The sequence below is a fragment of the Merops nubicus genome, unplaced genomic scaffold (assembly GCF_000691845.1).
Source record: "Merops nubicus isolate BGI_N331 unplaced genomic scaffold, ASM69184v1 scaffold1280, whole genome shotgun sequence".
Taxonomy (NCBI): Eukaryota; Metazoa; Chordata; class Aves; order Coraciiformes; family Meropidae; genus Merops; species Merops nubicus.
In genome coordinates this window covers 8,320-35,030 of record NW_008580653.1, presented here as the reverse complement: position 1 = coordinate 35,030, position 26,711 = coordinate 8,320, and the positions used below count along the sequence as shown (strand labels likewise).

General features: G+C 37.6%; 1 protein-coding gene across 7 annotated transcripts in view; it reads left to right on the top strand.

The window, feature by feature from the left end:
• Window positions 1–25,957, top strand: part of ATP2B1 (ATPase, Ca++ transporting, plasma membrane 1) — a 34,515-nt gene extending 8,558 nt beyond the window's left edge. Inside the window, exons 6-21 of one of the 7 annotated variants that reach the window (XM_008941246.1) lie at window positions 1,674–1,712; window positions 2,793–2,954; window positions 4,386–4,600; window positions 5,781–6,023; window positions 7,983–8,224; window positions 10,978–11,215; window positions 12,159–12,338; window positions 12,416–12,503; window positions 12,809–12,915; window positions 14,799–14,990; window positions 15,186–15,399; window positions 15,530–15,741; window positions 17,694–17,801; window positions 19,649–19,831; window positions 20,146–20,299; window positions 24,515–25,957. In XM_008941246.1, coding sequence (XP_008939494.1) covers window positions 1,674–1,712; window positions 2,793–2,954; window positions 4,386–4,600; window positions 5,781–6,023; window positions 7,983–8,224; window positions 10,978–11,215; window positions 12,159–12,338; window positions 12,416–12,503; window positions 12,809–12,915; window positions 14,799–14,990; window positions 15,186–15,399; window positions 15,530–15,741; window positions 17,694–17,801; window positions 19,649–19,831; window positions 20,146–20,299; window positions 24,515–24,540 — 2,603 coding nt within the window. In that variant the 3' untranslated portion in view covers window positions 24,541–25,957. Of the gene's footprint in view, window positions 1–1,673; window positions 1,713–2,792; window positions 2,955–4,385; window positions 4,601–5,780; window positions 6,024–7,982; window positions 8,225–10,977; window positions 11,216–12,158; window positions 12,339–12,415; window positions 12,504–12,808; window positions 12,916–14,798; window positions 14,991–15,185; window positions 15,400–15,529; window positions 15,742–17,693; window positions 17,802–19,648; window positions 19,832–20,145; window positions 20,440–24,514 lie in introns of those variants that run through there. The other 6 variants (XM_008937575.1, XM_008938308.1, XM_008939775.1 and 3 more) reach the window with 6 other exon arrangements.
• Window positions 25,958–26,711: the final 754 nt, after the last annotated feature.

Sequence of the window (26,711 nt, the reverse complement as noted above, 5' to 3'; positions counted from 1 at the left end):
CTCATTCCCTTACAGAGGAAGGAGAAGGAAATAAAAGTACCAGCTGTTGCATGAAATAAAAAGCTATAATATTCTCCATATTAGTATTCTGCCAGTGTTTATTCTTCTACAAGAAGTCCTTTTGACAAGTAGTGTTTTGATGTATCCTAGGGCCTGAACACTTGTGGATTTTTTACGTCTCCCAACATAGATATCCTTGCCTTCAAGTTAGGTGCCTGATAAGATTCTTTTTGGTAAAACTTAGGTTAAACTAAATTAGCTTCTCTGTGAATATTAAGGAGATTAAAGTGGCTATATTTAGTTGGCTCTACATGGCTTGATTCAGAGGGAAAGAAAATGCATATACCAGGAGTTAGAAGGAACTCAAATGTAGAATTTTGCTCTTATAAGAGGGACAGTGAACTAGGAGAGAACAAATACTAGATTAGGGGACAGTGATGAGTTTTGAAGTAGTCTGATGTAACATCTTCTGGAGAAGGTGGACATGCCTTTTTTTTTTTTTTTTTTTTACCTCCTTCCCTTCAGCTGTTCCGAGGATGCTTGGGAGAGAATCTTACATATAGAAATCAGAATATGTCTATGCTACTAGAAGTAGCGAAGATACTAAATATCATGCCAGACAGGCTGCTTGATAATTTGATTTTCTTCTACCTGAGTTATGTCATCTCTACTCTAAGCTAAGGCCAAAGACCTAATAAATTACCAGTGATACTGAAAAATTCTGGGTTTTGTTCCAAGTTCCTCAGTTTTGTGCATGCATTTCAGGTTATTGCAGGTGGTAACTGTAATGCTTTCTCAGGAGAAAAGTTTGTCACTTAGTTGCTAAGGTGTTATCTAAACCTTTGAACCTGAAAACCCAAACAAATAAAGTAGTGCTCCCCCCCAGCTCCAATAGGCTACACATGATGTGTCAGTCTTCTAGTTACCTTTAAAGTTTCACTCATTAATTTCTTTCATCATTTCACTGTCCTGCTTTATGATTTGTTATTGAACTCCATTTCTAAACAGAGCTAAGAGCCTATTTTATTATGAACTTGAACTATTCTTAGTGATGTAATATTGGTACGTTGCCAACAGATTACATTCATGCTTGCGTAAATAGGGTTAGCATAGATCCAGTAATCCAGCGCTGTACCTCCATTAAGCTTTAGTGTGGTTTTATAAATATTTTATGCTACAGTAGCTTCTGCAATGTTGTACAAAAGCACTGATTCTGGAAGTGAGATCCTACAGTTCATTTACAGTAGTAATCGGATACAGTTGCCAAGTGTTGGACGAACAGAGCGAGACTGAGGTCACCAGAATCACTTTAATGTCATGCATTTCGTTCCTTGACAAAACATTTAGGCAAGCCTTTTAAAAGCTTTCCTCACAAGTAATGTCTGCATCAGTAATTTGTGCGAACTTAACTATGGCAACATAATGCTGCAGCAGTCTTGTATGGCAAAAGTAAAGTCCAAAAAACTGATGTGAGCTGTTTCTGTGTGAGTTGACTTACGCTTTTAACACCTCAGTTATACCAGCCCTCTGTCTGCAGTTTGTTCTACACTTTTATTAAAACATGCAGTTGCTTGTTTCAGCATAACATAATGCATGCATTATATATAAGCATAGACACTGAAATGAACTTTGCACAGCAAATTTAAGACACAACTTGTTCCTCTCTTTGACAGGTAAAAAGCAAGATGGAGCTGTTGAAAACCGTAACAAAGGTAAATGCAAGTTCTCTGATCTTTTATTGCAAGTCCTTATTTTCTGAGAGTGTGTGTCATGAAGACATAGTTGCCTGTGAAAATGCATGCTGAATACTTTATCCAAAAGTGCTTGTGGTAAAGATGGCAAAAGTAAATATGCCCAAGACAAATACTTAAATGAACTGGATAGTCTCAACAGATGCTAGGAAAGTAAACTTTACCAGTGATTTTCAAACTATTGAAGTGAGTTAACCTTTGCTAACTGCTAGATGCCTGCCCAGCTGCTCTCTCACTCCCACTCCTCAATAGGATGAAAAGTTGTGGGTTGAGATAAGGATGGGGAGATTAGATACTAATTATCTTCTAAGTCAAAACAGACTTAACTTGAGGAACATTAATTTATTGCCAATTAAAAATAGAGTAGCATGGTGAGAAATGAACAACTAAAACCACCTTTTTCCCCATCTCCCCTTCCTTCCAGATTTGGCTTCACTCCATACTCCTCTGCCCTCCTCTCTCTGAGGATTGCAAGGGGATGAGGAGTAGGGTTTTTTGGTCAGTTTATAACACTCGTCTCTGCTTCTCCTGTGACCTCATTCTCTTCCCCTGCTCCATTGGGGTCCCTCCTACAGGATACAGTCCTTCATGAGCTTCTGTATTGTGGGCCCTTCCCACAGGGTACAGTCCTCCAGGAGCAGACTGCACAAGTGTGGGTTTCCCACGGGCCACAGCTCCTGCCAGGAGCATTCTCCAGCATGGGCCATCACAGGTGGAAACTTTCTTCCTTCAGGGCACATCTGCCTGCTGCAGCATGGGGTCATCCGTGGGCTGCAGTGTGGATATCTGCTCCACTATGGTCCTCCATGGGCTGCAGAGGGACAACTTGCCCCACCCTGGTCTTAGCCATGGGCTGCAGCTCCCCTGCTGCCAGCACCTGAGCTCCTACACCCAGTATGCTTGTTTAAACATTCATGTGTATATTGTATCTCTGGATACAAAGTACTGCATAGTCCTGGTGTTAATGAGCTTTTTAAATATAATTGATTTTGGGGACTCCCCAGTGTCCCAAACAAAACTTTACTTGATCTTGACTTCTAGCTAAAGCTCAGGATGGTGCAGCCATGGAAATGCAACCTCTGAAGAGTGAAGATGGTGGGGATGGAGATGAGAAAGACAAGAAGAGAGCAAATTTGCCGAAGAAAGAAAAGTCAGTTCTTCAAGGAAAACTTACAAAGCTTGCGGTTCAGATTGGCAAAGCAGGTATGATGTACCAGTACCTCCCTTACTCGGGCTCGTGTCAGTGTCACAGGCTTGAAGTTTGTGAGGGGATGATTGGCCAGTTTGTTTATTTTAAGTGCAAGATTCCAACGCATGCAAGGAAGCCATTGTGCCTGAGTGTGCTGGTGGCTTCCCAGACCGTGTCATGTGGATGGCTTCTTTTTTTCCTTTATTTAAATAAATAACAGACTTTAGAGTGTCAGCCTCTGAGAGACAAAATTCCAACTTCATAACGTTGGATAACTGTTAGGAAAGCTATTTTTAGATAAGATGCAACATTTAGTGATGTGTACCTAGAGAAAATTGAGGGAAGTCTAGAATATGTGGTTGAGTTGACCAGGTTATCTCTGATACTTCCAGCCTCTTAGAAATTTCCACTTAATGTATGCCTTTCTGATATGTAGCATCTTTATTGACTTTCTAGTATCCTTTTGCTTCTACTATTCTTCTATCAGCTAATGTTCAGCTGCCTTGTCAAAACATTTGATGAAGTTTCTTGAATGTAGACAAAACAATTATTTTCAGTTTAAATTTTAGGCATTGTTATCTACTAAGTAGGAGTTTAATTAAAATATTTCCAGACTTATTTTGGTCCATGTAGAATTATTGAAAGTTTTTGGCTAGAAGGAACTTTCAGAAGTCTTCTAACACCCCACAGCTCAAAAAGGCCTGACTTCAGCATCTGCTGTAAGAGTTAAGGTGTGAGGACGAAGCAATTAAACTTTTATCTTTAACACATCATAGTTACGTATAGCAATGCTAATTTTTCAGAGAAGCTTGCACTAACATGTTGACTAAAGCTTTGATGGTATGTTTAGTGTAAAATATTGTTCTTATCAAACATTCTTTTCCACATCTTTCATAGGTAAGAGCTCTTTTTTTTCCTTTATGCACCTTTTGACTCGTTGTAATTCCCCACGCAGCCGTAATGCTCATCTACTTCATGAATGCGTTTTTCTGTCCTGCTTTGAGACAGTGCACGCACTGAAGCAGCTTTCTGTAAAGCGCTGACACTTCAGTGACTTCTGTTCCTTTATTCCAGTCAGGTCCATTTTCCTTCACTGTTCTCCTGTGATGTCTGAGGTGTGCCACTCAGCTTGCTAAAAGCAGTTCTGATTTGTCTTCCCAGCTGCTCCAAGTTCATTGAACATGGTGCTTAGCTGCCATAGTCAGTCCCACCTTCAGCAGGAAGAAGGGTACAGACTGCAACTTTAGAAGTTTCTAGATGAAATGCTTGAGGAAATATTTGCATTGGAAGTTGCAACATCATTGAGAACTACTGCAGTGCTTCCTGACTTCCCTTAGTTATAAACTAACTTTTATAAAGGCAGAAGTATTTGCACTTATCCACAGTCTGTATTGCCAAGTATTTGAGGTAGTTTCTGAAAACTGGTTTATTCTCTTTTTAACAAGGTTTGCTGATGTCTGCAATCACAGTCATTATCCTTGTGTTGTATTTTGTAATTGATACCTTCTGGGTTCAGAAGAGACCTTGGCTTGCTGAATGTACACCAATTTATATTCAGTATTTTGTGAAGTTCTTCATTATTGGAGTTACAGTCTTGGTGGTGGCAGTACCAGAAGGTCTTCCACTTGCAGTCACTATATCTCTGGCTTACTCTGTTAAGGTAAGTGAATAGATGGGAAACAGATTTTAAAAGCAGGTGGGTGTATTCATCAGCTGTAAAATCTCAGTTGACATGCTGCATCACATATACATAATAGACTGGGGGAAGGTTTTTGTTATTTTTCTGAACTGCATAAGAAATCCACCACAGTCTTTTTCTTAATCTCTGAATACACACTAACATGAACAGTGAGCAATGATGGCCTGTTGTCATCAATTAAGGATTAATGGATTTACTTCTTAACACTGTAGCATTTTCTTATAATAAATAGATGGTTTAGAGCTTGTAAATAACAAACTTCTGTAAACCTGAACTTGTAGGAACTACTACAAACGTTTCCAGATTGATTCTCCTTGAGAACTGAATATTGAAGAACATAGAGCTTTCTATTTTTTATACAGCATGTTTTTTAACTCATACTTTGTTTTCTTAATTTTCTTACTGGTCCAGCATGCTGCGACTGGTTATTGAGCTGAAAATCTGACTGTAAAGAGAATGACTGTTTAGGCTGTTTCTAAAACTTAGTAACGTAGAGCACTAACTAGTAGTGGCCTTAGTATTGTATCATTTGAAGTTACTCTTGGAAACTAAAATACTATCTAAATAGTATTAAGTAAAGAATGGAAAGCAATACTTGACCTATGAAATTGGTGTGGTCTTCATTGTCTTAGCTGAAACATCAGGCTCCCAGCTTGTATTTGATTTGATATCTGACTCTAGCATCTTAAAAATTTATATCATCTGATGTTTCCATGAGTTTGTGGCATAGCTTACTTGATCTTTCCTGTAAGGAGAAAGACCCTTTTTTTTTTTTTTTTTTTTTTTTTAATGTTGTGTCTGGTAAAGTTCAGACTGTACCTCTCCCCTATTTCTAAATATCATCATAAACTACTTGCTTGTAACAGTCTGAATAATATCAGTAGTCAGTGTGAGATGCAGATACAAGAGATTAAGACTATTTATGAACCTTGTTCAAAATGAAGTTTTACTGTGACATAATAGACTTAAAGAAATCCTTACACTATGTGGGAGTTACAAATTCTTCCCCTGTAGGATACCAGATCACATAAAAGCTGAGTGCCTTCTGAAACTGCTGTGTAAGACTGGACACCTTAAATGAGCATTTCTGAAATGTGAGGTAATGGTCATGGATAGCTGTTGACTGCTTTTCTTTCCTTAGAAAATGATGAAAGATAATAATTTGGTGAGACATCTGGATGCATGTGAAACAATGGGCAATGCAACAGCTATTTGCTCAGATAAAACGGGAACATTGACCATGAACAGAATGACAGTGGTCCAAGCCTACATCAATGAAAAACACTATAAAAAAATTCCAGAACCAGAAGCAATTCCAGAGAAAACTATGGCTTACCTTGTGACAGGAATTTCTGTTAACTGTGCTTATACTTCCAAAATACTGGTAAGTGGATTTCTTCATTCTAATCAATGTAACTAAATGGCTTACTCCAAAGATGCAAATTGTTTGGTGTCCATGTGATAGACGGTTTGTAAGCGTGTGGCAAAATACAATGCAAGGTATTTTGTGCATGCTGTGAATTGCTCAACCATTCATTTGAGACTGAACTTCAAAAATATCTTGTTTAAGTTAGAAGTGATAAATTAGGGTTTGAACTGATAATTCAAAGATGCAATATCAGGAAGGTAACTTCCTTTAAGTTCACAGTAGTATAAATTGGTTTTTATAAATGGGGCTGTTTACCTTGCTTGAAGAGCATCTTGGCTTGATTTGAGTGCTGCTTCAAAGTAAACATGTAAGAGTAGCATAACATTAGCTAGGATGTAATGAAAAAAGGCAAGTGCAGATGAGGATGCTGATATATTTTTATTGCAGATAGTGTCGTATGGGTTTGGAGCCTTTAGAATTGTAGCATCTTTGCTCATACCCTGTCTGAGACTTTCAAAATATTTTGAAATTAAAAGAATAATGGACTATTATACATTTTAAATACTAGACTATTTAGCATTTTTGTGTGCATCATTTTCTGCAACTCCAGCAATAGCTTTCTTGCTGTAGTTGTTCCGATGTGTTGCATAAGTTATATTCTGTAAGGCAGTAAAAACAATAACTAGGATTTAGCTTTAGAAAACAAATAAATTAGTGCTTCAAGATTTAGTAGAAGCCTCCACTATGAATGCTTTGTACAGGAAAAGCATTTAAACCCCGGTCCAAAAGCTATTTTTTAACTAATAAGGTGGTACCTCTACAAGAATTTCCTCAATAGCAGTACTTGAGGCAGCATATCAAGATGATCAGCACTTTCTCTGAAACAAGACTGGAATGCTACTAATGAGTTATAGTATGTGAGGAGTTTCACAGTCTATTTTTTAAAGATCTTTTTATAGAAAGGGAAAAAAGCATTTGGATGTAAACTGACCAGGTCCCTTAAATTTTAATCAAATGACATCCAATGCATTCAGAACTGGTCTGTTCTATAGAATCACAGAGTGCTGAAAGAGACCTCTTCAGATCCCCCTGCTCAAAGCACAATCAGCCAGAGAATGTTGCTCAGGGCCCTGTCCAGTCAGGTTTTAAGAATTTCAAAGGATGGAGACTGCAGCTTCTGCACAACCTGGTCAACTATTTGACTACTCGTGGAGTTAAAAAGGTGCTTCCTTATGTTCAAATGGAATTGAGTAAGTGCCTCTTTTGCTACAAACTACACTGCAGTGCTCTAGCTATATAAACTCAGAAGTACTGTTACAAAAATATCCCTTTACCTATAGCACTAGTACCTGCATATTCCCTATTGCTAAGATAAGAAACTTGTTCTGGTATTAAAGGGTTGGAAGCTTGTTTCTGAACTCTTTCCAGTTAAATAGGCCATGGCCTGGAAAATGGAACTTGTAACGAGACTTAAGAAGCTTAAAGACTTAGTTTGTTCAGTAGAAGACTACGTGATTGTAGCCTGAGTCATTGAGGAAGAGTTTTTACAGGAGAAGACACTTAAATTTTCAGAAATAATGCCATTTAGCTTGCTTAAATAGGTTTAGGCAAATCTGTACTTTTAAAATGCAAAATATTCTGGGACTACACTCCAATTTATCGTAGTCACTTTCAAGCAATAGAAAATGCCTTTTAGAAAGGTCATGTTGGGATTTGATACAAACTTGATGGGTGATATTTTGAGTCTAAGAAAGGGACGGAAAGATCCTAAATAGGTGCAGAAGTTACTTTAAAAAGCCTGCAGTATGACTGTGGCTCCTGAATTATAAGAATTTATAGAGTAATCATTGTGAAAGTGAAACTTACCCATCTCAGAGCTAAGCTTGCCTTTAGCTTCCTTGTTTTGTAAATGCTGTACTTCAGTGGTTTCTAAGTTAACCTCCTAATCAGTGAAGGTTCTTGTTCTTCTTGCAGCCTCCTGAAAAAGAAGGTGGCCTACCACGTCATGTTGGAAATAAAACTGAATGTGCCTTGCTGGGATTGCTCTTGGATTTAAAACGTGATTATCAGGACGTAAGAAATGAGATACCAGAAGAGGATTTGTACAAAGTGTACACCTTCAACTCTGTTAGAAAATCTATGAGCACTGTGTTAAAAAACTCTGATGGCAGTTTCCGGATATTCAGTAAAGGTGCCTCTGAGATAGTTCTTAAAAAGTAAGACCAACTACTATTGTAATCCAACACTTAAATTTGGCTAAGTGGTGTGATAGCAATTCAGTCTCCTCACCTAAACAATGTTGTGCCAAAACAGCAGTAGTATGCAAAATATTTCTGTCACCCTATTCGCAAACAAGTGCAGCAGTCCTATAGCCTTGTTATTGCAGCCAGCTTCCCAGGGTGTGGGAATGTTTGAATTTCTACAGTAAAACAGGCAATTAGTATTTCATTACTTGAATTCTCTCACTCCAGCTCACCAAGAAAGAGCTGGTGATTTAATTTTAACTTTCCCCTATCAGAACAGAGTTCTTATAAGCAAAGCATCTATGAATTGATCTGTTCTCTATTTAAACTAATGCACTTATAGGTGTGGTTGGTCAAAATGCTCACCCGTCTTCTGGTGAAGTCCCAACAGCTGATATACCTAAATTCCAGGAAGGACTTCTGCCTTTGAAAATTGACTACTTTTATCTTCAAAGCTATGCAAGTTGATGTCCAAGCTGATCGTTTTAGCAGAAGGTTGAATGTAGCCAATAGAGAAACTTGTGGGTTTTTAATGTGACAAAGCAAATTGCTTCCTTATCCATCTGCCCATCTATAGAGGATTTATTAGAATGAGATTAGTCTGTTAGTGAGAGATTAGCCACCACTGGGACAAGTCTTTAAGCGTGAAGAAGGCTGTGGTAACTCCTAACTAGGTGGGGAGAGAAGTCAAGCATGTATGCATAAAGTTGTCTAGGAACAGCAGTTGTAGCCAGTCTGGTTTTGGTTCTAATGTCAAACTATTTTGAGTCTGAGCAGCACACAGATTGTGTTAATCAGTTCAATTTACCTTCTTGCTTGGTACCCCTCAAATAGTGATCTAGGTAAGGACTAATGCACTAAAGAAAAAAGATGAAATCTTCCTTCGCTTCAACATAGTGCTGAAAACAATAGGTCAATCTTCAAAGGATTCTTGTTCCTTTTGATATGAAATTTAGATGTGAATTTTTTTAGCTAGATTTTAAGCCAGGTCTAGTCAATGAATAAGGATGCCTATGTTTTCATTATTTCTACCTTCAGAAGTATTTTGTACCTTATCTTATTGAGCAACTGAACTGTAGAAGTTGATAGAACTCATTCAGCCTGGACTCTTGTGGTCCACTTGGCTTCGTAAATGAAATAAGAAAATAAATAAGAAGGGTATTTGGCAAAGAACAGAGAGGCTGATTTGGACATTATTGGAATAGTTATAATTCCAAAACTTATTTCAGAGTATGCTCCAACTAGGAAAAAGTCTTGACATAAGCCATTATTTACACAGTACCTCTGCAGTGCTAAAAATAAATCTTGGGAGCTTGTAACCTGGTTTGTCAAATGTGCTGTTCACTATTTATTAGAACATGTATGACTATTCTGGAGCTTAAACATGAATATTTATAAGACACAAATGAGTCACTAATAAGTATCAAAGAAATGCAGCAGACTTTTTCAAGCAGGGCAGTTTTATTCTTCTTTCCTTACCATCAAGTCAAATACTTGAAGTATGTAAAGATTTCATTGAAACCTAAAGCTTATTGACTTCCATTTAGTCACCTTGGAATGCTTTGATTTTTATCACAAGACATATGGTTGCAGGTAACACAAGATGGTGGTTGCTGGCATTTTTAACGGATAGCAAAAATCAGGAAATTCAGATAGACTTCAAATTTCAGTCACAGTGAATACTAGGAAGCTTTACGGGACTGCTTCATTTTAATTCCCTGGCTGAGGTGGAAACTTTAATATGTATTGCACCTGAGAATTCCCTAAATCCTTGGGCTAAACACTGAAATGTAACAGTAGTCACCTGAGCAGATCTGCCAGATCTGAACTTGGTATTTTAACAGTCATAAATTCTTAACTTTTTTTCAGTGCTATGTTAGTGCTAATTTGTAAAACTAATGTTTATGGTCTTGCTTTATGGCAAAACTCTGCTAAGGATGCAGATGAACACGACTAAATTTATTGCTCAAAATATCTGGTAGTGTTGTATTCATGGCACCAGTATTGGTAAAGTATGTGTGCTGTCTATGAAAGCAGTGTCATCTTTGGCGTGAAGAAACATAACTAAAAGAACATGTGTTGAAATGCTAGAGTACATAGTGTTTAATCTAGTCCCTTTTACAAACATGTAAATCAGATTTAAGTATTTGTTTTTAATACATCACATCAAGAACTCTGCCAAATGATCTCTGAATTCTCTGCACTTGGGGATGAGGTACAGAGAAGGAGGGACATGCCATACTGTTTCTAAGGACAGCACTACCAGAGTTTGCTTTTAATGCTGTAAGTTTAGTGCTTACAGCTGTTTAAGCACCACATGCATGTTCTGCAAATGTATTGTACTTCTGAGACTTGCCTGTTAACAAGGTGGGCTTATTTTTGAACTTGAAATTGGTTGACTGACTCTACGAGTGCAGACACCAGTCTGTTTACTTGCAGTGGAGAAATGGATACTTCTGGGAGGTAACTAATGTTGGTGTTCTAAATTCATTTGGCATCATTTTATTGTAGGATGACTGGCTCAGTGTTCCACAGCTAGTATGTTTTGCAATTGGCAAGAGATTAAGTGTATGGAGAAGGTTACCTTAGAGATGCTGCTGCTAGCTTTGTGTGTGTGAGTCTAGTGAAAACAAAGCTTGTGGAAACTTACTGGAGCTGACTAACATGCTCCTGAATGGGTTGAACTTCTGTTAAAATCTGATAACTCTTGAAACCTTCCTTTTCAGGTGCTTCAAAATACTGAGTGCTAATGGAGAACCAAAGGTATTTCGACCTAGGGACCGTGATGATATTGTTAAAACCGTAATTGAGCCAATGGCATCTGAAGGGCTTAGAACTATTTGCCTGGCATTTAGAGACTTCCCAGCAGGGGAACCTGAGCCAGAATGGGACAATGAAAATGATATTGTTACTGGTCTGACGTGCATTGCTGTTGTTGGGATAGAAGATCCTGTGAGACCTGAGGTAACGTTACTGACTAAACTGCAGTGATTGTGTTACAGCAGATCTCGATTCATGTTGTTTTTCGTCATTCAGAGAGTACAAGAAACTGAATTGCTATTGTGTGCCTTAAGCATATTTGATAAATGAAAATCTAATTTCTTGGGGGGAAAGTTAATGGAGCTATAAAAGCAGATTAAAACTTCTTAATGTCACTTATGCTGTGTTACTGAAGCTCTGCACAAACTAATGACTTAAGGCGCTTACTCTGTGCAGGGTCTCAGTAGATGAAACAACTTGTCATTTTTTTACCACTTGGAATATTAGGAGTATTGCTTAGGATAATATTAGCAGTTGTGCTTGTTGCCATCTTCAGATGGGGAATGATGGAGATGAGGGCTTGTCACCTGATAACTAAGATAAGGAGTCTGGATTCTGGTTGAGGTTTTAAGGAGGACTGGTTTGCAATAGTGAAAGCTTCTCTGCCACATGGAAGCGGAATTCCAGTCTGATCTGCACTATCATCACTTGACACTGAAAGCCATGGACCAAGTAGTGGAGTGTGAGCTGTAGTTTATTCTCATAAGTCATAAAATATGATGTATTAATCATAAATGAAAAGGCAGTGCTCAGTACCCTTGAATACTACAGACTAATATGTCATGAGGATTTTTGTGGTATTTTTGAATACTGCAGTATGCAAAAAATTAAGGGGAGAAGGGATATTATATAACAACAACAAAGCCCCTTTGCCAGAATTGCCATTTGTGTGTTTTTCAGGAAAAGAATTGTGGTAAGCTACTTAATTTTTAAAAAAAAATGTTTCATAACAACAGTCTTGATTTTTAAAATCAGAGTTATCCTTGATTCAGTCAAAACCATTCCTTTTACTCACATGCCTAGATTTATTCAGCTGATACTCAGTCTCAGAGCCTGTGGGTTTGTTGGTTTTTTTTTTTGCTTACAGGTACCTGATGCAATAAGGAAGTGTCAACGTGCAGGCATAACTGTACGTATGGTCACTGGTGACAACATTAACACTGCTCGTGCTATTGCACTGAAGTGTGGTATTCTGAACCCTGGGGAGGAGTTCCTGTGCTTAGAGGGCAAAGATTTTAACAGAAGAATACGCAATGAAAAAGGAGAGGTAAGCATGCTGATTATGTAAACTAGATCAGCAGGTATTCTCCTAACTGTAAAACATAACCAATACTCTCTTTGCAGATAGAGCAAGAGCGAATAGATAAAATTTGGCCAAAGCTTCGTGTTCTCGCAAGATCTTCTCCCACTGACAAACACACTCTAGTAAAAGGTAAGTATAAGCTATCTGACTGAAGTAAAGCTAATATTTTTTCCTTCCTGTTTCTAGAAAAAAAAAAAATAATCTAGGACTAACCAGTGGGAAATACATGTGAGGGTGTCATCATTTGCCAGCTGATTTTGGTTTTGTGTGTTTTGTTTTGTTTTCTTTTTGCTTGAAAAATGGAACCAACTAGAACTGTCTTTTGTGGTTTGTTTTATGACTAGGGAAGACAAAAACTGGGTTTCTCTTTCAGGTTTAATCTGTGCTGTGTTGTCAATTTTGAACTGTAACACCCATATGTAATTTTATTTTAGGTATAATTGACAGCACTGTCTTTGATCAGAGGCAAGTTGTAGCAGTAACTGGTGATGGTACCAATGATGGTCCAGCCCTGAAGAAGGCAGATGTTGGATTTGCTATGGTATGATTTTATTTTTTTAGTCTTCAATATTTTTGAAACCTATTTTGATTAAGTAATTTATCACTTAAAAGAAGATTAAACAACCTTGCTTGTTTCATAAGCCTAATAAACAACTCAGTTAATGGAGTCACCATCTTGCACATGTAATAATAATAATAATTAGTTTTCCTCTTTCCTTAGTCTTCCAACTTAAGCAGCTTTTATTTGATGAAAAATGTCCTTGTGACACTTGCCATTGAATAAAACTTAAACACAGAGCCCAGTCACATGCAGATCAAAACCTTTTTTACACAAAGGCTTGTTGCAAAATGTAGGAGCAGAATTACGGATACTGAAGATTTCTGAAATGTGCCTTATGTTGAACAGATCTCAAGAACTTTAGGTGGTAAATAGCATACAATGTTGACATGGTAAAGCTTATACACAATATGGAATGAGCTTACTCTTCTGTTTTCTATTAATTATGCATAGAAACGAGGAGACTTTAATGAGAGAGACTGCCAGCTGATGTTAAAGATTACTTTGGAGGCTATACTAAGAGACCTCTAGTACAATTGAAGTAACAGCATTTTATGACAATCTAGCATCTGCATTTGGATGGTTCCTTAGATGCCTTGGCTTTCTTATACAAAATCCTGGCTTTGAGTGCTAGTATTAAATAGACTCATGCCTTAAGCTTCTGTGTCTTCTGTAAGATAGATTCCTTAAGATTCCTCCCAGTTTTCAGCTGAAAAGGTACTGTTTGGTGCTAATAGGTCACTTTAGTCTTTAAAAACTCCATTATTAAGCGTTTAAAAGACACAGAATAAAAGACCACACTCCTCCTGCATCACATGCAGATGCACTGACTTGGGTGCTAATCCTGAAGGGGAAAATGAGAGAATGAAGAGCTTTTGTGTCATTCTCAAGGAGCATTTTTTCAAAAGTGTAACTTACAAATTTGACAGATACACATGAAGTGTTCTTGAGACTGTAACAGTCTTGTTTTAATGAGTATTTGTTTTCTACTATTGTATAGCTACTGTAGTAGGACAGATTTATTTTCATCTTGCAGAACTTAAATGTCTTCAGCAGTTGCTGTCTGTGGCCATCTGTGTAAGAAGCTAACTTCTCTCTTTGCTTATCTAAATATCACTTTAAATATACCATCTACGATGTGATGTTTAAAGTTACCTTTTAAAGGTGTACACATAGCTGTGCAGGTGACTCTTCTTTTCCTTGGCAAAATAATGTATCAAGCATAAGGATCATTAGATTTGCTATTGAGTTAGTGGTTTTGAAATGCAAAGCAAAATAAATGTACCTGAAGTAGGCTTTAATTATACAAAACTCAGTTTAACTGTTTAGATACTGTAGGAGAATACAGGTGCTTAAAACTTAAGAATGCCATATTGCATTGCAATGTCATAAGCAATGACATTGCCTATCCTGCTGTTCAGTGCCAGTGTTCTTCTGCAAAAGGGTTTTGGGAATGTGCATCATTCTGTTGTGTTATGAACACACATGTTGACCTGCTGCTGTAATCCATACAGCAAACTCCTTAGGACCCAGCACTGTAGGAGTACTGCACCATCTGGTGGCCTTTAACTTGAACATGGTTCAGTAACATTTCTTTGGGAGAACTTACACAGTGTCTTTATCAGCTTGAGGACTTTTATTAAGGTGTCTACTTTAAAGACAACTTACCTTTTTTCTTTTTACATTTCCCCTGCTTACAACTTGCAAGCAGAACTTGATTCAATAGAACTTCAGGTGCTCACATTAAAGTAGTCCTTCAGACACAGTGCATCAAAGTGAATGCTGACCAAGGATATAATAATAGCTTCTGTTACATAAGTCAGTGCATCCTGTTATATTTCATGGTGTTTTTCTTTTTCTACCAGGGTATTGCTGGAACAGACGTAGCTAAAGAAGCTTCTGATATTATCCTTACAGATGACAACTTCACAAGTATTGTTAAAGCAGTTATGTGGGGACGAAACGTGTATGACAGCATCTCCAAATTTCTCCAGTTCCAACTTACTGTCAATGTAGTAGCAGTAATTGTTGCTTTCACAGGAGCATGCATAACACAAGTACGTACTGGTAGTGGATTGTTTCCACTAATAAAGGTTGAAATGTCATGACTGATTAACTCTTGAATTCAAATTTTCAGTTGTCCAAATAACATAATGCTCTTCAGAACATGCTCATGTTGTGTAATAAATGTCTTCAATAACAGCTACAATTTCTTCACTTATATTGGAGGGTTTATGTGTCTCTCTTTGTAGGATTCTCCACTTAAAGCTGTGCAGATGCTGTGGGTAAATCTCATAATGGACACATTAGCTTCTCTTGCCCTGGCCACAGAACCACCTACTGAAGCTCTTCTGTTGCGAAAGCCTTATGGTAGAAACAAACCTCTGATTTCTCGTACAATGATGAAGAACATTTTGGGTCATGCATTCTACCAGCTCGTAGTGGTCTTCACACTCCTGTTTGCTGGTAAGAACACTGAGGCTTTACTAAGTTATTCTAAAACTTGTACAGAGATGTGGTCTTAGAACTACTTTTTTGTTGGAGTGTGTGTGTACAGACACCAATTAAGCTGCTGATGAATGCTTTTTATACACAGGTGAGAAAATCTTTGATATCGATAGTGGAAGAAATGCACCTCTGCATGCTCCTCCTTCAGAGCATTATACTATTGTATTTAATACATTTGTGATGATGCAGCTTTTTAATGAAATTAATGCCCGAAAAATTCATGGCGAAAGAAACGTTTTTGAAGGAATCTTTAACAACGCTATCTTCTGTTCTATTGTTCTGGGGACATTTGTTGTGCAAGTAAGTAAATTCTGGGAGGGTGGGGGGAAAATGCACTTGGTACAGTGATGTGCTTGCTTACCTTGGAAATGCTAACCAGCTCTAGTGCTAGGCATTTCACTTCTGCAATATGAAAAACCTTCAGTGTCAAGCATGCTATAAATCATTTGGAAGTGCTGCTTGACATGGTTTTCAGGTAAGACCTCTTTAAAATTGGTAAAATGGGACTGCAGCAGTTCTTTTATTTACCTTTTGAATTTTCTAGTCCTTCAGTTTGATCTTGGTGTTCTAGTCGCTTGACAAAATGTGAAGAAGCTGCATGCTACTTTCCCCCACTCCAGTCAGAACTCTCCCTCACAGTATCCACTGTGCATCTGAACAAAAGCCCATTTAAACAATTGTAGAAAAGTTACAACTTCTTGTATCTTCTTGATGAAATTAGGACGTGAGTAAGCTTCAGAAACATAAGTGTTAGTTTCTGTATTCCTGATGCAGAAGTGAATTATCCGTACTGGTATATTTTGCAGTTATCTATGTAGATACTGCTGTTTTAGATGAAAATCACTTCTGTCTAGGGGTGCTCTTTTGGTGCATCTAGGCAGATTTGTAAAAGCTAGTTAATATATCCTAACAAATGAAACTTAATTATTTGAAATTGCTTTGGTTAACATACTGCTGTTGAGAAACACCAAGTCAAAATTGAATCTAAAGAAACTAGTTTACAAGAAATAGTTATAACCTTCTAAATGGACTTAACTTTTAATAAGAAGAAATAACCAGGAAATCCATATACTACTTTTTTCAGAACTCTTTTAAATTTTAACTTTAGGACTTAAGATATAACCTACACCTTAAGCTTCTCCTTAGACTTGGGATTACATGAAGTTGACTAAATTCATAGTGGTTCAAGCAATGCAAATGTATTCAGCTCTCCTCCATACAAAGTTAGTTCGCTCATTCTCCCAGATTTAGGGTTTTTTTAGGTGATGCTTATTCAGAAGCTGCTCTTGTGTTTAGGGCTGCCTATGCACCAGACTGACTGTTGTAAAACGAAGCCAAGTTATGTAGAAATTACTCCTCACTGCAACTATCTTCACTTTATAAACTTGTCAAACTGAAAGCCTTCCCAAATAAGAAACTCCTGAGTTGTTGTCTCAGTATTTCATTCTGTGTTAGTAGAAGAAGATACTCTTGGGCTTTTCAGCTGTCAGGTGTCCTACTTAATGGTCAATACTGTCTCCTTTTCACACCTGCCCTTCTACTTGAATTGTTGATTCTCCAGGGCAGACTTTCATGCATATAATTCCTATGCAGAGGGACACCTTGCTCATTAGGGCCTGTACAGCTTGTTGTAATAGGTAAGTCAGTAGGAGCTCATTTAATTTAGCTTTTGAGATCTCTGTTCCTTCCCCCCAAGACTTACTACGTAGATGTCACACTGTAATGATTTAAAGTCTTGACATTTGCTCTGGCAGGGGGTTTGACTCGATGATGTCCCTTCCAACCCCTAATATTCTGTGATTTGACACTGGTGGAATACATAGTAATATTCTGTTGAGTTGTTTCTAAAATGTTGCATGTCTTGTGGATCTATGACTTCTGTTAATACAAGTTTATTAATGAACTTGGTTCTGAGATAGGTGTTCATGTGATAAATAATCACTGCAAATTTGTAGCATTGAATGCTTGCTGGAAATGTGAAATGAAGGGAAACAACTGCAAGCAAAATGTAGTAGTCAAGAGGTTTTTGTGAGTGGGACATTTGAAGAATAAATGGGTAGTTCCTGAAATACTGAAAAACTTAAGAAGATGGGAAACTTGCCTAAACTGCTGAGACAGTGGAAGTGTATGCTTAATAAACTGGGAAATTCTATGTTGTAATGCAGTGTTGTCTGTAGTGATCTTGAAGCACTAGGGATTTTTTTATCAACAGGTCACTAATACATGTTGTTTAATGATGGTACTCTTCACAGATAATTATTGTGCAGTTTGGTGGGAAGCCTTTCAGTTGCTCAGAACTCTCAATTGAACAGTGGCTGTGGTCCATTTTCCTGGGCATGGGAACACTACTCTGGGGCCAGGTAAACCAGCTTTTTCAAAATGCCAAATACCTACTTTTATTAGAATACTTCACATGGAAAATACAAATACATTATCTTTAGCATAGAGATCTTTCAAGTCAACTATATGAACATACGGAGAATAACAGTAAACACTCATTAAAATTGACCAATGAAATAGCTAGGAAGTCCTTAGTTGGATATTCCTTACTCTGATTTCATATTAGAAATAGATGCTATGATTAGTTTATGTTTAGTAACTTAACCAGAAGCAGCTGTAGTTACCTTTATGAGTTAGTAAAAGTTCTGTAAGAATACAGATGCAATGAACATGTTAATGTTATAATATATTTAACTTAGTGTTGAATGGTTTTCTTGAAAAATCAGAGTTGTTAAACTTGCTAATATTTTCTTGGTTTAAAAACTTCCTGGAGTAGCAAGAAATGCAATAGAACTAAAACAAATTTTCTCTTTCATCTTTTATTTGTATAATTATGAAATAATTGGAAGTTCTTCACCTAATAATCTATTATTGCATTTTGGTTTTTATTCCACCCCACTCCCCGGGTTCATTACTATTGCATGCACAACAGTGCTTGCAAGTAGCAAGCTGATTTACATGAAACTTTAGAACGACAGAGTTTTCCATTATTTAATGACATAGTTGTCTAAACTTTTCATACCACATGAAGAGTTTTCCATTACAGTTTCTTTCCTTCCATTTTGTAAAGGACACTTCAAGTTTCAGTATAAAATTGGTGGGGTGAATTTTAGTTGTAAATACATACATAGGCATGTTCCAAAAGTGGGCATAAACCTTTTAATAGGGTTGTCTGGAAAATTAATTATTTATAAAAATCAAATAGCGTCACTCTGAGGTTTAAAAGTAGCCTAGAAGAGAACTGAGATGGCTTGAAATACCTTTGACGCAAAGTGTCGTGCAAGGGCAAAGCTCCCCTGCTGCAGTTCATGCTGCTCTAGCATCTCATTAAAGTCAAAGAGCTTTTGAGTTTCTGAGAATAGTAGAAACTGAAGTGCATTTGTAGTAGCAATTTCAGCATAAAGGGCTGTTTATCTTGCTTTTGGAGCAGTCTTCTTCTTCTGCAGCTGCTGAAATGGTCTTCTAGGTTTGTGATGATCAAAGAAAGCAGTCTTGAAACTGATCTGGATCTGCTAGATGGGGCATACCAAAAGATGGCTCCCCATAACTACCTAGTTCATAAGAATAGCCCTGAAGGTGGGGATGAAAATGAAAGCTGGAACAGCCATACATAGCTTTTGTTTAGTTTAAGATAGATTAACTAGTGTACACAAAGTAGCAAAGTAACAGTTTGGGATAAGGGTTTTGGAAACATCACTCATCTTGCAAATGGATCAATAACCTTCTAGGCCAGAAAAGAATGCGTGTCTGTTCTGTATCTCTGAATTAACTGTGGCTACTTTCAATGATGTAGTTCTCACTTGAGGTTAACTCTTCATGCTCATCAAATTGATGGAGTTCTGAAAGCTCTAGGTACAAGAACAGTCTACAGAATTAATGGCTCATGTGGCATCAATACTGCTCCTTCCTGGCATAGCCAAGTAATCTTGAGTGAAATTCTTTGTCCCTGTCTCTTTGTTTTCTAGGTTTGTAGTCCCACGTTTAATTTCACCCCTCAGCTGAGGTGGTAAGAATATTCACTGTTTTGCAGCTGTTCAGCTGCAGTGATTGCTCTACATTGATGCACTTGTCCCATTTACATAATTTGTTTTTTCCAACTTTGTTTATTGTGTACAGGATACAATGTTAAGGCTTAAGTCTGGTATTACTCTTATTTTTTTAAAAAAATAAAGGATAATCCTGATTCATACTTTTCGTTCAACATTAGTTGATTTCAACAATTCCAACTAGCCGTCTGAAATTCCTTAAAGAAGCTGGTCATGGAACACAAAAGGAAGAGATTCCTGAAGAAGAACTAGCAGAAGATGTAGAGGAGATCGATCATGCTGAGAGGGAATTACGTCGTGGTCAGATCTTGTGGTTTAGGGGCCTAAACAGGATACAAACTCAGGTATGGTCTTGAAAAAGGTAGGCTGCAGTGGGTGTTACAAGGGAAACCTCTCCTCTCCATCTCCAGTCCTTTGACTAAGGTGGCAGTTCTAACTGACGTGACTGAGACTGTCATAAGGGGGTACGGATGGATCTGTAATACCTCAGGGTTCTCTGTTTTCTTCAGCTCTAAATGCAACTCTTGCCTATGTATCTGCTCCATTAAAAAAGTGCCTTTTTTTCTTTACTCTTTGTGTGTTATAGATGGGATGGTCCTTTCTCTTGTTCTCTCTTTCTCTTGCTGAGCAAGCTGTCACAATCTCTGATTCCTTTCAGATGGATGTAGTGAATGCTTTCCAGAGTGGAAGTACCATTCAGGGGGCTCTAAGGCGGCAACCTTCCATCGCCAGCCAGCACCATGATGTAACAAATATTTCTACCCCTACACATGTAGTGTTTTCCTCTACTACTACTTCTACTACTGTGGGGTGTGAGTGTGTGTTCCTAAAGTGCATGAAATTAACATTTCCTAATTCACGTACCTAACGTTTCTCATTTTCTCCTTAGTACCTAAAAATCATCATTCAGGCTCTTATAGAGCTCTTCCACAAAGTGGAGTCCTCAAGACTTTTTTTTATTAGAGGGCTGAGAACAGGTGGAACAGTTTCAACAAAAAACTTTAATGTGAAAGCTGTGAGCCTGCGCATCCTGTGGCTTCATCCATTTGTGTACAGAGGGATATTTAAGATAAAGTGGGAAAACTGTTGTAAATTTTCGAGTATATGCCTCGTAGGGTGACTTACACTGAATAAGTGAATTAACTGCATAATCGTGGACCCAGGTCAACAATAGATGTCTTGCACTGGTACTTAAGGTAAACAAACTGATGGGAAAGCAAATGGTATATTAAAAACATTAATGTAGTTAGAACATAGAGCACTAAATTCATTTTCTTTGTAGCCTGTAACAAACTTCTGAATTTCTTCTTTTGTTGGACCTTTTTTACTGAATAATACAACTTTCTCAGCATCAGGATTCGGGTGGTGAAACAAGGCTTCTAAAATGCATAAAAGGCAGAAGAAACATTTAATTAGCTAATATAAAAAGAAAAAAAAAAGGCTTAAGCATTGGATGGTGGAACTTTCATTGAAATCTGAAGGGTTTTTTCCTCTCTAGGTTCTTCTGGCAGCAGTTCATAAGCCATCAGTGAAATTAAAGTTTTTCTCACCTCAATTCTGCCCTCTTTTTATTGTCCTCTTAGTGGCATTTTGGTTTCAGCCTTCCTCTCTGTAGAGGTGAGAGATTTAGTTACTTGTGTATGTAGGCTTAAACTGGATCCTGAAGATGCGTAACAGCTGTAGTTGAATACTGATGACTAATATCTGTTGTTGAGTTTTCCATCTTAGTTATATATTCAATGTTTAAACTTTCTTCTCTAAATTCCTATAGAGTGGTTAAATAATTGTGGGTTGGTTTTGTTTTGTTTAGGTGTGGGTTTGGTTTTTGTTGTGGTTTTTTTTTTTTTTTATTAATATAACTCTTAGAGGGCTTCTTTTTTCCCCCCCCTGCTTTTTAAACTTTCAGATCACCAGATGGATGAAGACCCTTAATTTCAGGAGCTGTTTTAAATAAAACGTTCTCTTCTGATATGTTTGTTTTTTTTTTTTTTTGCTTGGCCAGAATTCCTGTATGACTAGGCACAAGTATTTACTTTTGTACTTGTTCTCCATTGGCAAGACCCTGCATTGTCAGAGTATTGAGAAGCTGAGCTCACAAATTCGTGTGCTTCAAGAACACAAAAAGAAAAGTAGATTCAACAGTAAGGATGCACAGGATTGCATCTCCTAGTTAAAATGCTAATTAGTAACCTGTAACCCTAACTACACCCAAGAACATTAATTAGACATTCAGAATTCTCTAGAGAGCAACTTCATGCCATGCTGCCATTTGAGCAGAAGCTAATGGGCATTGCAGCATCTCATTGCATCAAATGACCAATGCAGTTATGGAGCTACAATAGCAGAGAACTAGGTTTTTGATCTTTAGTAAGTAGTGCAGCCTTCTACTACACCCTCCAGGAGAAGAACTTTTGATAACTAATGTGTATAAATGGGGAACAGATGTGTTGTTTCATTGCGTGTCTCTGTCAGAGCTGTTAGTTGGAAAATAGTTCAACTGTTCCTGTCAAGTGAGGTTGCCACTCTTAAGCAGCCATCTGGCTAGGAGGATTTGGAGTGCTTAATGCATTCCTTGCTATTCTGGTACTAATATGAGGAAGGCTTGATGACAGTATAAATTACACATAATAAATTGTCTTGTTTGCTCCTCACTTAACACAATTTATTTATAGTTACCTTTCTCATCTCATTATCTTGAGTAGTTGAAAATAAAGCCTCCAATCCCCATTATATTTTCCCCTTTTCAAGTATAACTTAAAATGCTGATAGCCTGATTTCTGCCTTCATGGCTGAACACTTTGAGGGTCTTAGATTCATAGGGCTGTCTAGACCACTTGTGTAGTATGCACTCTGCATGGGATTCAAGCCTTTATTGCGGGCATGGGTTTATTCTGATGAGAATTACAGCTGTCCTGTTAAGCCAAAAATTGTTTTCCATTACTGTTCATGTTCTAACTTACCATCTGTAAGCAATGCAAAAGCAGTCCCATGAGGCAGTCATGCTTCATTTTGCCACACAAATCAGTAGCACAGTGGGATGCAACATGCCAAATAAAGGCAGTGCAAACTTTCAGTCTGGTATTGTCACCGCTGATTTTCTTGGCAAGTGCCAAGACAGTTTATGCAGCTCGTTGAACTTGTTCAAAGCTTATGTAACATGCCAACTCCTTAGCAGCATGCTCAATTTTTTCATGTGATGAACAGTAAAGTACTAGCTGCTGTTGTAATCCTTTACTTCTCAAGAAAATACACAATATTCCCTGTCCCTTTATTGGTAGTTAAGTCATCCCTCTTGTGCATGTGTGTGCCCTTCTCTCCATGGTTTCCTTGATTAATGGGGCTCAGCCATGTACCTGTAGTATTAAAATGGGGACATGATAGGGTTTGAGTAAAATTCTTTGTGCAAGAGCTCTGAGAATCTAGGGCTTAAGGAATAACACAATTTCTAAGGGTCAAAGAACACAATCAGGACCTAAGACTTTCTCATGTGCAGAGTGATTTTTGTGGTAACAAATTTGGTAACACATCACTTCTGAGGAGCTCCTCTCTGTGCCTACATTGAGGTTATTTGGTGTATCTTAGCTGTTTTGAAGTTTGTGCTCTTGATCTGCTTGACCTTTCAGCTTCATTCCTTTACCTGGAAGTGACTTTATTTTTACTATCAAGGAACTCTATGGGAGCACTAAGTCATGACCTATTTTTCAGCTTGAAACAAGTCATCTTGGATATGCTAAAAATAAATCTTTACATTGGTCTTACTGTTTGCAACAGTAAGTTCTTGTTTACTACAGAGTTGCTCTGCTGCTTCCTATACAATAGAGGATCTTTGGGATTGAAACTATGCTTTGCTGGATACCTACTCAGTAGAAATGTTGAGAACTTAATAGGGAGGTAACAGATGGGGGAAACTGTATCTTGATGAAAGTGTTGGGCAAAGGGGTCACTGACTTCTGCCTAACCTTATTTACTTTATCAGTTCAAGAATGAGTCTTGAATTCCTGTAGTTACTCAGGCAAGGGGAAGGAGAAGGGACTTGTGGGCAGGTGGTTTCCTTATTCAAATTACAATTTGTAAAGTTTAAATTCAAGTCAACCTGCACATGTAGAATTTACAAAATTAAGCCATGCTTTATTCAAATCTAATTTCACTCTGAAATGTTTATTTATGAATTCTATAAACTTAGCTTTCTGATTTGAAAAAAATGTTAGTTGAACGATGAAAGGACTTGAAGTAACAGTCGGCCTGGGAATTTTGTCCATGTATACAATGTAAATTGAAGGCTCAAGCAAAGTATGATCACCTGTTTTTCTCATACTTTGTGATACTAGGGTAGTCTCTCTGAAGCTACAACCCGTTGTGGCTACTTGTACAATACAGTATTCTGTTTCCTAGTTCTGGTCGTAAGTTTCCAAAGTACTATTCAGTAAGGAACTTTCTCTACTGTGGTAAATGGGTATATACTCGAATATTTACAGCTGTTACAGTGGTACCCTTTTTTGCATGACATTTAGTAAATGTCTAGTCATTGTGACGTTCGCTTACACTTGCTTGGCTTTTTCATAGTCAGTTGACATCCTAATTCCTAGCATGAAAATTAGTAACCCTTTTATCTTCTAACTTATTTGCAGCCTCCCCCCCCCACCCCAAGCCCCTCCCCCCCAAACTCACCCCAGTATTCAATAAAAAGCTCATTGAGATTTATTTAGTTCATGAATAAGTAAATAATTGGCCTTGCTTCTGAAGAACGCTTAGCCCATGTTAAAGAACTGACCAAGTCTAGTGCCATACCTGAATTTTTAGGCCCTTCAGCTTTTTGCAGTATTTTACAATTTTTATTCCTACTGTGTACACTGGCAGTGCTCTACTGAAACAGTCTTCATTTTTTTTACAGTTTGTTGCAAATTTCGCTGCATCACGTACAAATTTGGTTCACTCATGTCTAGCTGTTTGTGGATTCAAATTCATAAGAACCATGCCGTTACCTGTAGATCCCCAGCCGTTTAACAACCTGTTTTCTTTGTTTACAGATCCGAGTGGTGAATGCATTTCGTAGCTCCTTGTACGAGGGGCTGGAGAAACCTGAGACACGAAGTTCAATTCACAATTTTATGACGCATCCTGAGTTTAGAATAGAAGACTCCGAGCCTCATATTCCCCTTATTGATGATACTGATGCTGAAGATGATGCTCCAACAAAACGCAACTCTTCTCCCCCACCCTCTCCCAATAAAAATAACAATGCGGTTGACAGTGGAATTCACCTTACAACAGACATGAACAAGTCTGCTACCTCTTCATCCCCAGGGAGCCCGCTACATAGTTTGGAAACATCACTCTGATTGTAAGCTGAATGTTAACACACTAGCTGCATTGTAAAGAAATTGAAACTGGGTCTCTTCACACATTATGATGGACAAGATGATGTTCTTGTCTTGGACTTCAACAGAAGACACACTTGTACGAATGTAGATTTATTTTTTTAAAAAAAAGCTTTCTGCCAGACTGGAGGGTGCTTTTCTGGGGGTGGGAGTAATAATGAACTCTGACAGATAAACAGTAACTCAGCATAAGTGACCTGTGGATCATCTGTTGTACTTAAGAATGGTCCTGAACAATGTGTTAGCAGAGCTTTAGTTTGTCATGATCCTTTTCTGAGGGGAAGGCTGGGAAGGGCAAGGAGGCCCGTGATCATTGAATTGATACTTTAATTTCTGCTGTTGGCTGTTAATAATTTGGATTATTTATGTTTATAAATGATACAGATCTGTTTACAAGGTTTGTAGATACTTTTTTTGTTCCTGTTCATAGATGGGAAGCTTCCTTATAAATGATGCAGAGATAAAAAACAAAAACAAAAAAACTAGTCCTTCAAATACTGCTGTATTTTCAGGAAAAGGGTGTTTCTATTGAAACTGTACTAAATTTTGCCTGCAATTTACCTTGTTAAATATTGTAGATAAATTGCTGATACTAATAGCCAAATAGATAACACTAATGCTTTGTAAAAACATGAGCAGTGGTGTTCTAATGAAGTTATGGCCTCTGTCCTAATTAGTTTCTTAAATACATTTACTACTTAATGGTTTTGAAACAACTGTTTAATTTTTAAAAATTTTGAGAAACTTACTGAATAACTTTTATTCAGAACTTGGTAGGATTGTTTAATGCAGGACATCAATATGTGATGGAACTTGCTTGAAATATTTGTTATCTTGGGCAAAATGGATTAAATCAAAATACATCAGAATCTTAGTCCTTTGTTTTTGTCTAAACATGTTAGCTTAGTGCTGTCTTGGTGAACTGTGAGTGGAACTGTGATTTTTTTCTAATCTATAGAATCCTTCATGCAGCATGAGGGCTGTTGGCATTTTGAAAGGTTGTTAGTGGGTAGCACACATGTTCTCCTTTTTGTTTTTGAAACTTGTTTGTAAACATGAATAAATCTGCCCTTTTGTTAAAATAAAATTGCAGCAATGGTTTCTTACAGATATTTTTTTTTTCTCAGCTCCTTCACTGGAAACACTGAAAAGTACTCTTTTGTATTACTGGTTAGCTTTAAACTGTAATTTCAACATGTTAACAGCCCCATTAAAAATAGTACTTTGGGTAAATGGGATCATGGTGGCTGCCTCCAGAATTGAATGTAAGCTAAGGTGCTCAAAAAGTCTTCACTGAGCCAAAAGGATGCACCTTGGGAATGAACAGGTCTGCCTGAGATTCCGAGACTTACTGTGAGTACTGTGTGATAAATATATCCCTGACTACTGAAGTGATGGGAAACTGAGAACTAACATACAGTATGGGTGAAAATACTTTTTTCAGTTGATTAATATCTTATGCACCAAAACTGACCTGCTAGTGATCAACTGAATAAGTTAGTCTGCCTCAACGTCATTGTTTAAACAGTGAAGGACAATGGGACAGTATTTGATCTGGTACTTCCCCATATTTTCTAGGTCCAGTACTGCTTAGAATAGCAAGAGGAGAGGAGTTGTAAACTTGCTTTTTTCCTTTCTTTTTCCAGCTCTTATGTCCTTTAAAATAGCAAGTGAATTCTTTTACCAAATAATCCAGAATTTTGGAAACCTTTAAAGGGGTCCCTTCAAAGAAGTGCAGGAATTAAGTTATTAATGAAGGAGGAGGTAATACTAGAGATAATTGCAGAAATGAGTGGTTTAGGAAGCTCAAGTATATCTTTCCCTTGTGGTGGGATACACGCATGCT